This window comes from Macaca nemestrina, chromosome 16 (genome assembly GCF_043159975.1).
Source record: "Macaca nemestrina isolate mMacNem1 chromosome 16, mMacNem.hap1, whole genome shotgun sequence".
Lineage (NCBI taxonomy): Eukaryota > Metazoa > Chordata > Mammalia > Primates > Cercopithecidae > Macaca > Macaca nemestrina.
In genome coordinates, this window is record NC_092140.1 from 81,610,731 (window position 1) to 81,627,404 (window position 16,674).

General features: G+C 40.1%; 1 protein-coding gene across 1 annotated transcript in view; it reads right to left on the reverse strand.

The window, feature by feature from the left end:
- Positions 1 to 16,674, reverse strand: part of LOC105491696 (general transcription factor IIF subunit 2) — a 170,120-nt gene that overhangs the window by 14,131 nt on the left and 139,315 nt on the right. The window contains exon 7 of the mRNA XM_011758278.2: positions 4,898 to 5,041. Coding sequence (XP_011756580.1) covers positions 4,898 to 5,041 — 144 coding nt within the window. The remainder of the gene's footprint in view (positions 1 to 4,897; positions 5,042 to 16,674) is intronic.

The window sequence follows — 16,674 nt, forward strand, 5'->3', positions numbered from 1 at the left end:
TGGTGGGCGCCTGTAATCCCAGCTACTTGGAAGGCTGAGGCAGAAGAATTGCTTGAACTAGGAGGTGGAGGTTGCAGTGATCTGAGATTGTACCACTGCACTCTAGCCTGGGCAACAGAGCAAGACTATCTCAAAAAAAATAAATAAATAAAAATAAAAATAAATAAATAAAATAAAAGAAATAAAAACAAAAATAAAAATAAACTTTTCTGAATCCTGACCTGAAACTGGATAGGTGGTGCAAAAGGAAATTAAGCGGTCCAGTTCTAATCAGGGCTAGTTTTCAATGACACTTTTTAATACAAGTATGCTGTAGAGGAACACCGGTAAATGAACACTGTTAGACAGAAAACAGAGTGTTGAAGCTCAAAGTGGTATTGGCAGTTTGGTGTTTCAAAGGGAGCAATTAGATAAAAGTTTTCCATGATTTGTATCTTCAAAGGAAATGCTGTAAATGCTTCTATTTGACAGATAAAACAAAATGTGAAAAAAGCTAGACATAACCCATTCAAAGTTAAAAACCAGAGTACCAGGAGAAATAATAGGCCTCCTGCCGGGCGCGGTGGCTCAAGCCTGTAATCCCAGCACTTTGGGAGGCCGAGACGGGCGGATCACGAGGTCGGGAAATCGAGACCATCTTGGCTAACACGGTGAAACCCCGTCTCTACTAAAAAGTACAAAAAACTAGCCGGGCGAGGTGGCGGGTGCCTGTAGTCCCAGCTACTCAGGAGGCTGAGGCAGGAGAATGGCGTGAACCCGGGAGGCGGAGCTTGCAGTGAGCTGAGATCCGGCCACTGCACTCCAGCCTGGGCGACAGAGTGAGACTCCGTCTCAAAAAAAAAAAAAAAGAAAAAGAAATAATAGGCCTCCTGAAATCTTCTATTTTTAAGGGGGAAAAATCCAGAAGTTAAACCCTATAAAAATATCTGGTATGGTTTGTATATCTGTCCCTTCTAACATTCACGTTAAACTTAATTCCCAATGTGGCAGTAGTAAGAACTGGGCCTTTGAGAGGTGACTAGGTCATGGGGGTTCTGCCCATTCATAGATTAATGGGTTATCATGGGAGTGGGATTGGTGGATTTATAAAAAGAGGAAGAGGAAGAGGAAGAGAGACCTGAGCTGGCACACTCAGCCTCCTCACTATGTGATGTCCTGTGCTGCCTCAGGGCTCTGCAGAGTCCCCACCAGCAAAAGCCTCTTACCAGATGTGGTCCTTTGACCCAGGACTTCTTAGCCTCCAAAATTTTAAGAAACAAATTCTTTTGCTTTAAAATTGCCCAGCTTCAGGTATTCTATCATAAGTAACAAAAAACAGACTAAGATAATATCTCTTTAAATGGATACTATGTCCCTGACTTTATATCAGTTACCACAGCTTGGCCTCCTTTATGAGTAACTTCCTTTTTTTTTTTTTTTTTTTTTTTTTTGAGACTGAGTCTCACCTCTGCCACCCAGGCTGGAAGTGCAGTGGCGCAATCTTGGCTCACTGCAAGTTCCACCTCCTGGGTTCACGCCATTCTCCTGCCTCAGCCTCCTGAGTAGCTGGGACTACAGGCACCCGCCATCATGCCCAGCTAATTTTTTGTATTTTTAGTAGAGACAGGGTTTCACCATGTTAGCCAGGATGGTCTCGATCTCCTGACTTTGTGATCTGCCCACCTCGGCCTCCCAAATTGCTGGGATTACCGCTCCCGGCCCTCGATGAGTAACTTTCACTCTTTCTAGTTGCTTATGTAAGTCAGTCACATACTGGCAAATGAGAGAAAAAGACGGGACCTAAGCACAGTTTCTCTTTTTTTTTTTTGAGACGGAGTCTCGCTCTGTTGCCCAGCCCAGGCTGGAGTGCAGTGGCGCGATCTCGGCTCACTGCAAGCTCCGCCTCCCGGGTTCACGCCATTCTCCTGCCTCAGCCTCCCGAGTAGCTGGGACTACAGGCGCCCACAACCGCGCCCGGCTAATTTTTTGTATTTTTAGTAGAGACGGGGTTTCACCGTGGTCTCGATCTCCTGACCTTGTGATCCGCCCGCCTCGGCCTCCCAAAGTGCTGGGATTACAGGCGTGAGCCACCGCGCCCGGCAAGCACAGTTTCTCTAGCCAATAATTTTGCTTATAGAAATGAAGGTTTTAGCCAGGAACAGTAGCTCACGGGTAATCTCAGCACTTTGGGAGGCTGAGGCATGTAGATCACCTGAGGTCAGGAGTTCAAGACCAGCCTGGCCAACATGGTGAAACGTCGTCTCTACTAAAAATACAAAAATTAGCCAGGTGTGGTGGTGGGCGCCTATAATCCCAGCTACTCAGGAGGCTGAGGCAGGAGAATCGCTTGAACCTGGCAGGTGGCGGTTGCAGTGAGCAGAGATTGTGCCATTGTACTCCAGCCTGGGCAACAAGAGCAAAATTCCATCTCAAAAACAAACAAACAAACAACCCCCTCCCCCGCCAAAAAAATTTATAATTTGAACATACTGGCAAATTTTATATTATTACATATGTTGTGAACTAAATATTAAATATATAAGTAATGTATTAAATGTATTTAAGTACTTTGTCCAGGACTATTTGGCTAAATGGTAGAGCCGGGACTTGAATTGAGATCTCATACTCCAAATCCAGGGTTCTTTCTATTATACCAGGACATCCCTTTTCCTGGACCACAGATCTTCATGCTAGAATAGATTCCTCAAGTCTCTTGGGTACTGATGACCATTAGTACAGATTCACTTATGTCCTGGGATCCTTTTAAAGGGGGATAGTTGCCTACTTGGGGGAGAGCTAGGCTTTGGCAATTTTCTTTCCCAGTCAATGGACTGGAATCCATGCTGACCACTTTCTGCCCTCTCCTCTAGGTGGAGGTAACCCTACCTCTGGCCTACACCCAGCCTGGGGAAGGCATTCCACACTTTCTTGGCACTCTTTCCCCCAACTTCACTATAAACGACGTGAGAGGCCTGCCAAAATCCATCTGAAGAAAATATGGTGGGCCCTTGGAGACTGAGGACTTTCTTTTTTCAAATCAATTCATGAGATATTTACTGAATTTTTACCATATTTTACACTATGGGGTGTATGAATATTTAGGGACAGGAATAGCATACAACTCTGCCTTCAAGAATCTTACATTTATTGAGGCAATTTAGTCTCTAAATAATAAAACTATTATTTAAAAAGTTAGTTTCAATATCAGTGGCTTCTATGAGAATTTGATACAAACTATGGATGATATGTTCCCCAGAAAAATCCATATATTTTTGCACATATTCAGGATATTCAGGAACTTAATGGATCCCCTGAAGTCCACCCACTGGTTAGGAATTAAGAAGTTCTGTTGTAAGAGATTCACTGAGTACTACCATATAAAAAATATCTTAACCAAAACCAAAAGACATACTAGTAATCCTTTTTCTTTGATGCAAAATGAATAAACCTTATATCCCATGTGAAGGCAAAGAAACTTTTCCCTAATCATCTGAATGCCCCTCTACAAGTGATTATTTTCCATATCTAATTTTTTGTGCTTAATTCCATGAGAATCTCTCGTCTGTTTTCAGAGTTTCTGGAATGGTCTTTACATATAGAGGTATATATACATATGCACACACAAAGATAAATTTCATTGAAACAGAAGAAACACAGCTTGGCTAATGAATTAGTGTATTTCAAAAAAATTTTTTAATCTAGCTTAGAATGCTGTTTCTAAGGCTTTGATGCCAAAGGGAGTGAAGTCATTGGGATGAATTGATAATACTGCACCATGAACACTTTCTTCTGATTAAAAAGTAAATCTTTTGGAATTTAAATTTCTTAACAAAAAGTGAAAGGTTGATGTACAATGGTAAAGAAATCTCTGCAGAAGAAACTGTATAATGAACACTAAAATTTCATAAATAATTTCCTAAAGCTTTGTATAAATTTAAAAAAATCAAGTTATTTCACAAATAGGTTATTTGGTTATGTTAAGATTTTTAAAAAATTGGTTATTTTGTTACATATTCTGAATCAAATAAATGGAGCAGCAAGAATCAACATATTCTTGAGTATACTGGCAGAGTGGACAAAATGGTAAAGCAAATGAGATAAAAAGAGTTTCCATTCAATTTTCTTAAACCTATAAGTAAATACTTAATCTGATACTGTGGTAACATATGGTGGAGAAAGTTAAATGGAAAACAATGTGACTCAAAGACTAGAGAAAGAATTTGGATTTCTTATTGTTACTATCATTTTAAATGGATTATTAATGCAAATTACTAGTAAATGCACAAAAGCCTAGAGAAGAGATAAAAATGACTATTTATAAAACAAAGATAAACTTTCTAAAATACCAATTTGTTAAATTTGTCCTTAAAAAATGGGGAACAGGCCAACCTAATCACAATCTCTGCAAGCATAACGAAGTGCAGTTCAGCTTAGGTTTAAAAGGACCTACTTAGATTCTAATTAAAAAAAAAAAAAATCCACAGAGAACAATCCACAAGACAGGGATAAACCCTCCCACAATGACAAAACAGTATAATTCTTTCAAGAATGTGATTCTTCTATGAGGCACGTTTTCCAAAAAAAGGGAAGGAGTTAAGCTTTTTCAGAGGAAGACAGGGAAACAAAATAAAGACCAGAAATGCTATCAACAGATTTCAGGCTTAATGTCAAGAATAAATGAACACGAGGACAACTTCTTTTCTTCATAAAGAATTGTTGATATTAAGTGTACTAAAATCTAAAATAAAAACTGCTGTTACCAAAAAATGGCTGCATTAAGGCATCTTTTCTGACTGTTGTCGTAAAATTTGTCATTAGCATAGGTAAATATGAACGAAACCATGTATGATACACTTTCAGTAATGTCATGTTAATGAAGGAGGGCATATTCAAAGGATTAGTATGAACATATACATACCACAGGTTGTTTTGTGATGTCCACCAAGTCCTTAAGATTATAGTATTGATGTTTCTCAAAGGCTGAAAATAGCATGTCTAAAACATGTTGTTTATCAGCTCGAGCTCGCTTTCCGTCTTCTTTCTTTTTCCTTTCATATTCAATCTATACGCAAACAGCAAAGGAAATAAAAGCATCAATTCAACATGCTCACTCTGAAACACAGGCATTCTCTCTTTTTTTTTTTTTTGAGACAGAGTTTTGCTCTTGTTGCCCAGGCTGGAGTGCAGTGGCACGATCTCAGCTCACTGTAACCTCTGCCTCCTGGGTTCAAGCGATTCTCTTGCCTCAGCCTCCCAAGTAGCTGGGATTATAGGTGCCCGCCACCACGCCTGGCTGATTTTTTGTATTTTTTTTTTTTTTTTTTTTTGAGAGAGTCTCGCTCTGTCGCTCAGGCTGGAGGGCAGTGGCGCGATCTCGGCTCACTGCAAGCTCCGCCTCCCGGGTTCACGCCATTCTCCTGCCTCAGCCTCCCGAGTAGCTGGGACTACAGGCACCCGCCACCACGCCCGGCTAATTTTTTGTATTTTTGGTAGACACGGGGTTTCATCATGTTGGCCAGAGTGGCCTGGAACTCCTGACCTCAGGTGATCCACCCGCCTCAGCCTCCCAAAGTGTCGGGATATCAGGTGTGAGACACCACACTTGCCCAGGCATTCTCTTTTTAGTCATTCATTAATGACTAGATTTTAAGTTTCGAGGCAGCAGGCCTCTGAACAGTAGTTCAGAACCTGGGACCTGTTACTCCTAGGGGTCCCCATATCTTTAAGGCTCTAAATTAGTAATAATTCCAGTCACTTTCATTATCCCCTCAAGTTTTATGTAACGTGTAATGTGCCCATTTCCCCCCAAAAAGGCCTTTTGCCAAAATTATATCAATTCAGTGTGGTTAACTGGTTAGCTTGTGTTGATCGAAAACTCTAACTTGTAGTTCTTTTGTTTTTGATTAACAGTAAAACAGTTTATTGAACAGATTCAGTGTCGTAGGTCACATCTTTCAAACGTGGGGTTCTTGGAGGCAGGCAGATCATAGAACAGGTTCTTTACAGAGTGAAAAGTTCGGGAAGCATTGGTAAAAAGGAAAGGACATGGACCTTTTCTCATCCTGACCCTGTGCAACCTCCTTGAACCTGTTTCTCTTCCCATACAATAAAGTTAGTTTAACAAGAGAAAGGAGTAAGTATATACTTATCACCTCAGGCACAAGCAAAACATTTTTCTGAAATTCCCATTTAAAACTTCATGTGACCTCTAAATTCACCTGTATAATACATCTTTATTTTTAACATGGAAATAAAAAACAGAGTATCTCCTGTCCAAATAAAAATGACACGTCAGGACCATGTGTTATGTTTATCCTGTAGTTTTGTGTACCTCCATGCATGCCAGCTTAGAAAGCAGTGGTACTAACACAATGAAGAAGTTCCCTCCTACTGTTACCATCCTGGAACTGTTCATTTGTAAAATATTACTCTTTTTACTGAAAATATGCAAGTTCTGTTCAATTACTTAGTTAATTGAGACATTTGTTTGTTTTTAGGAACACTTCACTTGTATAAACCATCAGAAACTTGTTGAAGGGGCCAACCTGGTGAAGAAAGCATCAATAGGCTGGGTGGAAACTGCCAGAGAATAATGTCCTGTGTGTCAGCTGGAATAATTATAATCTGGGGACTAGCTTCAAAAACAATGAAATACATTTCAAAACTTACAAATAAATTGTTCCATAAATTTCAGCCTCAGGTAGTTAGGCTTACTCTATTTTAACAATAAGGATTTGTTATAAAGGATAACATTTAGTTTCTACTGATTTATTGATATTAAAACTAAAAATACATCTTATGAGAGACTGTCAAATTAGTGGTAAAAGGTAACTCTGACAACCTTGAGTATCTACTTTTTAGTTAAATAAAGGTAGGAGTGAGACAAAGGGAAAGGACTCGATCTTCATTTTATGATATGTACGAACTGGGAATAAAACTCCAATTCCACTGAGCTTCAGCAGATTAAGCATGACGATATGCTAGGCATTGTGCTGAGATATGGGTATGCTAAGATATGGAGACAGTAAGACAGCCTTCTCTTTCTAAAATGGCTTTAAATGGATTACAATGATTAGAGAGGGGAGGGCCTTGAACGTTTTAAATGCAGTAATGGACAAAGAGCTACCTAGGACAAGATCATCATGCTGAAAAAAAATGCAAATGAATGACATAGATTGTATTGTTGGGGAAGACTGAAATCCAGCCAGTTTCAAATTTTTTTTTTTTTTTTGAGATGGAATCTTGCTCTGTTGCCCAGACTGGAGTGCAGTGGTGCAATCTCGGCTCACCACAACCTCCACCTCCTCAGTTCAAGCCATTCTCCTGCCTCAGCCTCCGGAGTAGCTGGGATTACAGGTGTGCCCGACCATGCCTGGCTAATTTTTGTATTTTTAGTAGAGACGGGGTTTCACTATGTTGGTCAGGCTGGTCTTGAACTCCTAACCTCGTGATCCGCCCGCCTCAGTCTCCCAAAGTGCTGGGATTACAGGCACGACCCACCATGCCTGGCCTCAGTCTCAAGTTAAATTCAGGAAATAGCAAAGAGAACTGATGATATACTGTTTCTACCTTCAGTAGGCTGTTGTGTAAAATCACTGGAGAAGCTAGGAAGTTTAACAAGAAAAATGTTTTCAAATAAGCCCACTGGTAAAGTAAGATGACCTACTTTACAGAGGGCACACATTCTAGTTGGCTGTGGAGAGAAAACTTTTTAAATGTTGTTGTCAAATTGTCCCAACCCAGAGTCACATGTCAGATGCAAGAGGACCTGAATCAAAGGTAAAAATTAAGAATTAGAAAAGAACTTTAAAATCAATACTAGGGATAAGAGTAAGGGTCAGATTAAGTTGTAATTAGTAATGTTAATGAATAGTAAGAAAATTACCGAATTCTACCCAGATTTTTCAAAAAATCACGGGGCCAGGCGCGATGGCTCACTCCTATAATCCCAGCACTTTGGGAGGACAAAGCAGGCGGATTGTTTGAGGTCAGGAGTTCAAGACCAGCATGGCCAAGTCTCTGCTAAAAATACAAAAAAATTAGCTGGGCGTGGTGGCACACGCCTGTATTCCCAGCTACAGATTCTGAGGCTGAGGCAGCAGAATCGCTTGAACCCAGGAGATGGAGGTTGCAGTAAGCCAAGATTGTGCCACTACACTCCAGTCTTAGCAACAGAGTGATTCTGTCTCAAAAAAAAAAAAAAGAAAAAAAATATTGGTTTACACGCTTCAATCTCAAATTGAAGTTAATGTTAAAACTAGAAAAACAGACTAAAAATACATGCTTATCTTTCTGTGCTAACCATGTACATCACTGGTTTAATTCCTGGGGGTACTGCAGCCTACCTCTACACTTGCCTAGTAAACAAAAACTTTTTTTTTTTTACACTCCAAAATATTTCTTAATTGTTTACTTATCAAGATAAACTCTTTCTCAGCCTACATATTCATGTTTCATAGTTCCCGAACACAAGTCAGTGACAAACTTCCATGTGATTCAATCCAAGCAAATTTTTTATATTCCCAAACCACTTTGCACTCAAAGATACCAGCCTTCCTCATGGCCTCAATATCTTTCTTTTTTTTTTTTTGAGACGGAGTCTCGCTGTGTCTCCCAGGCTGGAGTGCAGTGGCATGATCTCGGCTCACTGCAAGCTCCGCCTCCCGGGTTCACGCCATTCTCCCGCCTCAGCCTCCCAAGTAGCTGGGACTACAGGCGCCCGCCACCACGCCCGGCTAGTTTTTTGTATTTTTAGTAGAGACGGGGTTTCACCATGTTAGCCAGGATGGTCTCGATCTCCTGACCTCGTGATCCACCCGCCTCGGCCTCCCAAAGTGCTGGGATTACAGGCTTGAGCCACCGCGCCCGGCCAATATCTTTCATGGAATCCTAATTTCTGCAGAAATCTGCATATGCCTTATTTCTTGGTTCACCACAGCAAACTTAGAGAGAGCTGCAATCCCCAGGGATACAATGAATGCTCCAACAACATAAAACCTCAGATGCAAGGTGTTTGGTATCATCAAAGCACTGGAAACCATGGTAGTTACTGTCCTTGACAGGTATATGTCAATCTTAAGTAATGAGATTCAGAAAATAACTATACAGTTTATTCGAGCCCAGAGCTTGAGGATAGCCACGCAGAAGCATAGTTTCAAGGTACCCTGACGATACAATCTGTAGTAAACAAAAACTCTTAAAAATGTAGTCTGAAGGCTGGGCGTGGTGGCTCAGGCCTGTAATCCCAGCACTTGGGGAGGCCGAGGTGGGTGGATCACAAGGTCAGGAGATCGAGACCATCCTGGCTAACACGGTAAAACCCTGTCTCTACTAAAAATACAAAAAATTAGCCGGGCATGGTGGCGGGGACCTGTAGTCCTATCTACTTGGGAGGCTAAGGCAGGAGAATGGTGTGAACCCGGGAGGCGGAGCCTGCAGAGAGCCGAGATCGCGCCACTGCGCTCCAGTCTTGGTGACAGAGCAAGACTCTGTCTCAAAAAAAAAAAAAAAAAAAGTAGTCTGAAAACTCAGACATACAAAACGACGATAGCAATAACAAAACAGAAACATTCTTTTTTTTTTTTTTTTTTTTTTTTTTTTTGAGACGGAGTCTCGCTCTACCGCCCAGGCTGGAGTGCAGTGGCCGGATCTCAGCTCACTGCAAGCTCCGCCTCCCGGGTTTATGCCATTCTCCTGCCTCAGCCTCCCGAGCAGTTGGGACTACAGGCGCCTGCCACCGTGCCCGGCTAGTTTTTTGTATTTTTTTAGTAGAGACGGGGTTTCATCGTGTTAGCCAGGATGGTCTCGATCTCCTGACCTCGTGATCCGCCCGTCTCGGCCTCCCAAAGTGCTGGGACTACAGGCTTGAGCCACCGCGCCCGGCCAGAAACATTCTTATTAGAGAAATTTAAGTACTTTAAAATTAATCCCACATTTATTTAAATTTATTTAAAAATAAAAACAGGGCCGGGTTTTTATTTTATATAGCTGGGTGTGGTGGCAGGTGCCTGTAGTCCCAGCTACTCGGGAGGCTGAGGCAGGAGAATGGCGTGAACCCAGGAGGTGGGGCTTGAAGTGAGCCGAGATCGCTCCACTGCACTCCAGCCTGGGCAACAGAGCAAGACTCCATCTCAAAAATAGATAAATAAATAAAAATAAATAAATAAAAACGGAACATCTCTTTAATGTCCTCAGGGCCTGTTTAACTATGGGATAATTTATAGAAGATTGTTTTAAAACAAAATTTATGGCCACGCATGGTGGCTCACACCTGTAATCCCAGTGCTCTGCCAGGCCAAGATGGGAGGATCACTTGAGACCAAGAGTTTGAGACTAGCCTGGGCAATAAAGTGAGACCCATTGCTACAAAATTAGCCATGAACAAGCCTGTAGTTCCAGCTACTCAGGAGGCTAAGGCAGGAGGATTACTTGAGCCCAAGAAGTTGAGGTTGTAATGAGCTATGAGCATACCACTCATGCACTCCAGCCTAGGCGACAGAGTGAGATTCTGTCTCTAAGAAAATAAATAAATAACAAAATAAAGATTAGGCCAGGCGCAGTGGCTCACACCTGTAATCCCAGCACTTTGGGAGGCCAGGGTGGGTGGATTGCTTGAGCTCAGGAGTTCAAGATCAGCCTGGGCAACATGGCAAAACCCAGCCTCTACAAAAATTACAAAAATTAGCCAGGCGTGGTGGCACTCACCTGTAGTCCCAGCTCTTTGGGAGGCTGAAGTGGGAGGATCACTTGAGCCCAGGAGACAGGAGCTGCAGTGAGCTCAGAATGCACCAATGCACTCCAGTCTGGGCAACGGAGTGACACCCTGTCTCAAAAATAAAATACAGATTTAACTAATACTGTACTACAAAAATATTATTGTTTTAATTTAATTAGTTAACTAATTAATTTTAGAGATAGGATCTCACTCTGTCGCCCAGGCTAGAGTGCAGTGGTGTGATCATAGCTCATTGCAGCCTCAACCTCCTGGGATCAAATTATTCTCCTGCCTCAGCCTCCCAACTAGCTGGAACTACAGGGGTATGACACCAAACCCAGCCAATTAAAAAAATTTTTTTGAAGAGACAGGGTCTGGCTATACTGCCCAGGCTGGTCTCAAACTCCTGGCTTCAAGTGATCTTCTAACCTTGACATCCTAAAGTGCTAGAATTACAGGCACGACCCACTGCACCCAGCCATTAAATTTTTTTTTGATAATGTCTAAGATAGGCTCATAACCCAAATTCTGCTCTGTGGTATCAGATAAGTAGTTTCAGAGTATGTGTAATTATCAAAGGGGATTTAAATGATTTCCATGGCCATTAAGTTGTTAATAAACTTATAGTTAGGACAAAACCAAGGTCACTGAGGTAATTTTTTAAAATTAAACAGTGCAGAAATGATAATCTTAATACTATATTCACAACTTGACACTACAAATAAACTTAACTGTACAAATAAACTACCAATGATATGAACTATTCTCTTTAGGAGAAGATTGCAGTTTTGAGATAATGTTATTTCTTCTCTTTTTAGCTCTTTGCCTTTTGGGCATTTTGTTTCTCAGTGGAGCTCAGGCACTGTAAGGAAATGATATTAAAGCAGTCAGATATCTAACTTGTTGGCAGCCACTAAAAATCTTAGTAAGACTGGAGTAGAAACAGCTTTTATATTGTGTGAATTTTAATTACCAATCTTCTATCCAATGATCACAGACCACTGTGCAACTGACTGTACAGAAATAAATGTCAATTCAGAAGGCACTTTAGTCTTCAGTTACAAATTTTTACCAAAATATCCATCATATACAATTAATTTTCACAACAGAACACAAATTATTGTTTTTTTTTTTGAGATGGAGTCTTGCTTTGTCGCCCAGGCTGGAGTGCAGTGGTGCAATCTTGGCTCTCTGCAACTTCAGCCTCCCAGGTTCAAGTGATTATCCTGCCTCAGCCTCCCAAGTAGCTGGGACTACAGACGCGTGCCACCACACCTGGCTAATTTTTTGTATTTTTAGTAGAGAAAGGGTTTCACCATGTTAGCCAAGATGGTCTTGATCTCCTGACCTCATGATCCGCCCACCACGACTTCCCAAAGTGCTGGGATTATTGGCTTGAGCCACCGCGCCTGGCCCCCCAACCTTTTTTTTTTTTGAGATGGGGTCTCACTCTAATGCCCAGGCTGGAGTGCAGTGGTGCAATCTAACCTCACCGCAGCCTCTGCCTCCCATGTTCAAGTGATCCTCCTGCCTCAGCCTCTTGAATAGCTGAGATTACAGGTGTGTGCAATCTGAGATTACCTGGCTAATTTTTGTATTTTTATTAGAGACAGGTTTCACCATGTTGGCCAGGTTGGTTTCAACAGTGACATGCCACCAGACCCAGCCAATTAAAAAATTTTTTTTGAAGAGCTAGGTCTGGCTATACTGCCCAGGCTGGTCTGAAACTCAAGGCTGGTCTCAAACTCAAGTGATCCACCCGCCTCAGCCTCGGAAAGCGCTGGGATTACAGGCGTGAGCAACTACACCAGTCTATTCTTGACTAAAATGCAACCAAATGTTGAAAATCCTTTGTGGATGTGGTATATAGATGTTCAACCGTCATTACTGAAACTGTAATCACTGACTAAAATTATAAATGCCACCCACTACCAATTAAAATTTATAATACAGACATCTATAAATTTCAAGATTATTGTTTGCAGAAATACTTTGTTTTGTCAAGGCAGTCTTTGTAAAGGCTTTTAACTTTTGAAGTGAGCATGACAGCTGTGAATATCATGGTTCTGCATGTTAAATCCCTATGAGAGATTATTCCCCCTCCCCTCAACTAATGCTTCTATTTCTGCCTAGTGTGTCATTATCTCTTGGGAGGAAATTATTTCTTTAGAATTGGTCAGTCCTTTGTGTGCAAATTCAAACGGAAAAAGCATGTAGTATACTTATACTATATATTATAACAGGCAAATATTACTGAAAAGCCCTAATGATACAGTCCTACAAACATCCTTTTTATTCAGGAAAATTCAAATGTATGTATAGAACTTTAAAAGATTAACCACTCAAACCCCAAATCTTAGTTCCGCAGACTAACAGTCGGCTGCCACACTGAAGGAAATAGAGTATATATGCATACAAATGAATTTCCTTTCTAGTTCCTGGGGCTTTACCTCAACTTACCAGTTTACTAGGTAAGCTTTTCTTTTTTCTCTCTTACCCATCTGAGCATAGTTAAGGTTTTCAAGTTCTTTCTGGCCAAGAGCTTTTACCAGAAATTAAAAAAAAAAAGAGAGAGAGAGAGAGAGAAAACTTATTTTTTCAAATTGTGGGGCAGAAATTCTAACAAAAATAAGAAAATATTAATTCCTTTTAAAAGTTCTAGGTTTGCTAGAAAGAGGTTTCCTCCCAAGTACCATTATTAAACACCCCACCCTAAACAGGAGATGGCAGAACTATAAAAAGTTCTCATCTCTTTGGATCAGTGGCTGTATACTAGAATTACCCAAGAAGTTTAAAAACTTAAGATGGCTGGCCTCCCCATTAGATTAACCAAATCAATTTCTGAGGGTATTTTTTTTTTTTCTTCTTTTTGAGATGGAGTTTCGCTCTTGTTGTCCAGGCTAGAGTGCAGAGGCGCGACCTTGGCTCACTGCAACCTCTGCCTCCTGGGTTCAAGCAATTCTCCTGCCTCAGCCTCCCAAGTAGCTGGGATTATAGGCATGTGCCACCATACCCGGCTAATTTTGTAGTTTTAGTAGACATGGGGTTTCACCAGGTTGGTCAGGCTGGTCTCGAACTTACGCCCTCAGGTAATCCACCTGCCTCGGCCTCCCTAATGCTGGGATTACAGGCATGAGCCACTGCACCTGGCCTATTTTTCTGCTTTAAAAGCTTCCCAGGTGATTCTAGCATACAGCAACATTGAAAACAAATGTCTAGACAACAGAGGACAGGATTCCTTATGAGAAGAGAAGGAATTCCTTATGAGAAAGGTTATAAGAGGCCATGGAATACATAAAAGAATGCTATGAAATTTACATAGGCTAGATACGATGTTCACAAAGTCAACCAGAACACACATACAGAGTCACCCTTACTTGGAATCAAAGTTGGAGGGAGTTGCAAAGAACCTTACGCATCAGCTGACTCTATACTTTGATTATACACCTCTGTGAGCAAAAAACTTAAAGCATGAACTACGTATATATCTCTTTATAAACTGGACAAATGTACCTACTATATTTATAAATAGACACTAGAAGCATACACAAGATAAAATATTTTCAGGGGATGAAAGAATGTACATAATTTTAAGAGTAAGTTTTGTCAAAACTACAAAATACCTTTACGTTTTGCTCTCAAAATATCATGATTTGTCTTCATGTTCTGTGTGCTTAGTTTTTAAATGCATTGCACACTGCGATAGCTTTGTATCAGCAATAGCTAATATAACAAGGTACAACACCCACAAAGGTCAAGGGTCACTTCGCCAGTTATTTTGCAACAAGTCTTCAGCTCTAGCCTTGGTGTTAAGGGCAGGACGGCAGGAGATCTGCAGGCTACATTTCCAAGATTCCCTTGCTAGAGGGTTTCCAGCTGGGGTTCTGCCAATAGGAGAATGAAATTGGGAGGGAGGGAGATTTTTCTTCTCTTTTTTGTATTGCAGGAGCACCTCCGCAGCAGCTTCCTGATCTCTTCTCCCTTTTGCAACTTCAGCCCATCCATTTGATATTCATAAATCATTTGTAACCAGCTCCCTACATTACATTCTTTTCTGCTTGGAATATCTAGAGTTGTTTTTGATTCCACCATAGACACTAACTGAGTCATCATTAAAGACAGGGCATGACAAGCCATATTTAAAATGATACTGATAATTTCCTTTTTGGAAGGGCCAAGTTCTTTTCAGATCTGATTACGTCATCACTGTTTGTCACCTCAAAGATTGGCTGATAAACCATTTTTAGAAGCAAGAGAAGTTCAGTTTTTTCACTTTCTTGTTCACATGTTTGGTTTATTAGTATTATCTCTAATTGACAGTTTCTCTGCAGAAATCTTTTAAAGCCATTTGTTCATTTATTGAGACTGAGTTTAGTTAATAATAGATACTATAATCTGTAAACCTCTGAATTGAGCACCAATGCTAAAAAGCTAAAAGCAAATGAAAACATGAAGGCACAACGCTCAACCCCTCTGTCCTGTCCCATTTCCACTCTTCTGCTGAAAAATGACCGATTAGCACATGGGCTGCAAAAAGATGCCAGGGTCAATCTACATAGTATTTCTAAAGCTCAATTTCTTTCTTTTATAAGGTGCCAAACAAGATAAATATAAGTTATAATATAATAAATATGTTTTATAATAATATAAATAATTTTCCCCCTCACCCAGTGGGCCCTCTAGTAAACCATTCTTTGACATCTCCATTTTTTCCCACTGTCTGTTTTCACTACTTCAAAGAATGGGGGAAATTTGATGTTCAAATGTTTATAAATGCAGGATTAAACAAATTCCTAAAGCCTCCCTATCTTGAGTATATTAAAGTGAAATGTCAATTTAAGAGGAGGATATAATCAGAAACTACAAGTTCTTTAAACACAGAATCCTTTTTACATGACTTTCTCACCTAGTTAATGTTACAAAATATTTACTGTGGAAAATGCTGACCTACATGAACTGATTCAAATTTCAGACACTTAATGAAGATTTAAGGTACAGGAAATGCCACTTAGGGAAAAAAACTGACATGTCATATCCTAGTAAGAAGATGGTTTTCAGGGGTGCGATTTCAATGGAGTATTCTAAGAGATAAAAATAATCATATAATTCTTTTTGGCTCAGTAGATGGTTTCTGAATGACAAGTATGACAGATACTATACCCAGATAGTTTGTGAACTAAAAAGATAAATCTGAATTTAATTCTTAGAATAGCTCCAAGAACAAAATTGGATATTTTCTCTACATATATACAGGTAAATTCACCTATGTGCCATAGGTGGGTGAAAAGCTGTGGATAAATGCAAGGTTTCTTTCTGACCAAACGTAGGAACATCGTTTTGCAAATACATATGCAATTTCCCAGTCCCTCTTTCACTTTTTTGTACAATTTTTAAAAATATTTTTATTCTGAAAATTGCATTCAAAGAAGCTCAACTGTTAAAATGAAACACTGAGCTTCATGTTTATATAGCTTTATCTGGCAAGACTTTCAAAACATTTCAACATTATATTGAGTTAAAATTTTTTATTAAAAGTCTTTATTATGTTTCCTCTAAATCATTCTTGCTGTGTTCACTTATGTTTCTCAATCTTTAAAAGTCAATGTCCTCTTCTAATAAATAACAAAAATGTTATATTCTTTCTATAGTTGGTATTACACTACAACACTGAATATGTTTTTTAAAGCTATGCAGGTGCCCATCCTGGTTTACTCCCAAAAAAATAGTGATTAAACATTCAAATGCAATGTGGTAGATTATAGTCAATCTCTGTATGTAAAAATCTTAAAGACTCATTACTATAATGACTTATTTTCACTATGACAACCTTAACAAAGGTTGATATCTTGAACTAAAATGTCACTTAAAGTTAATTATCTTTATAGAGGGTGCTATAGCTTTATATAATAAGGAGTTCACAATGTAACATGTTTCTACTTACTTTATTCACCAGGGGTATGTATCTCAGGCACGAAGCAGAT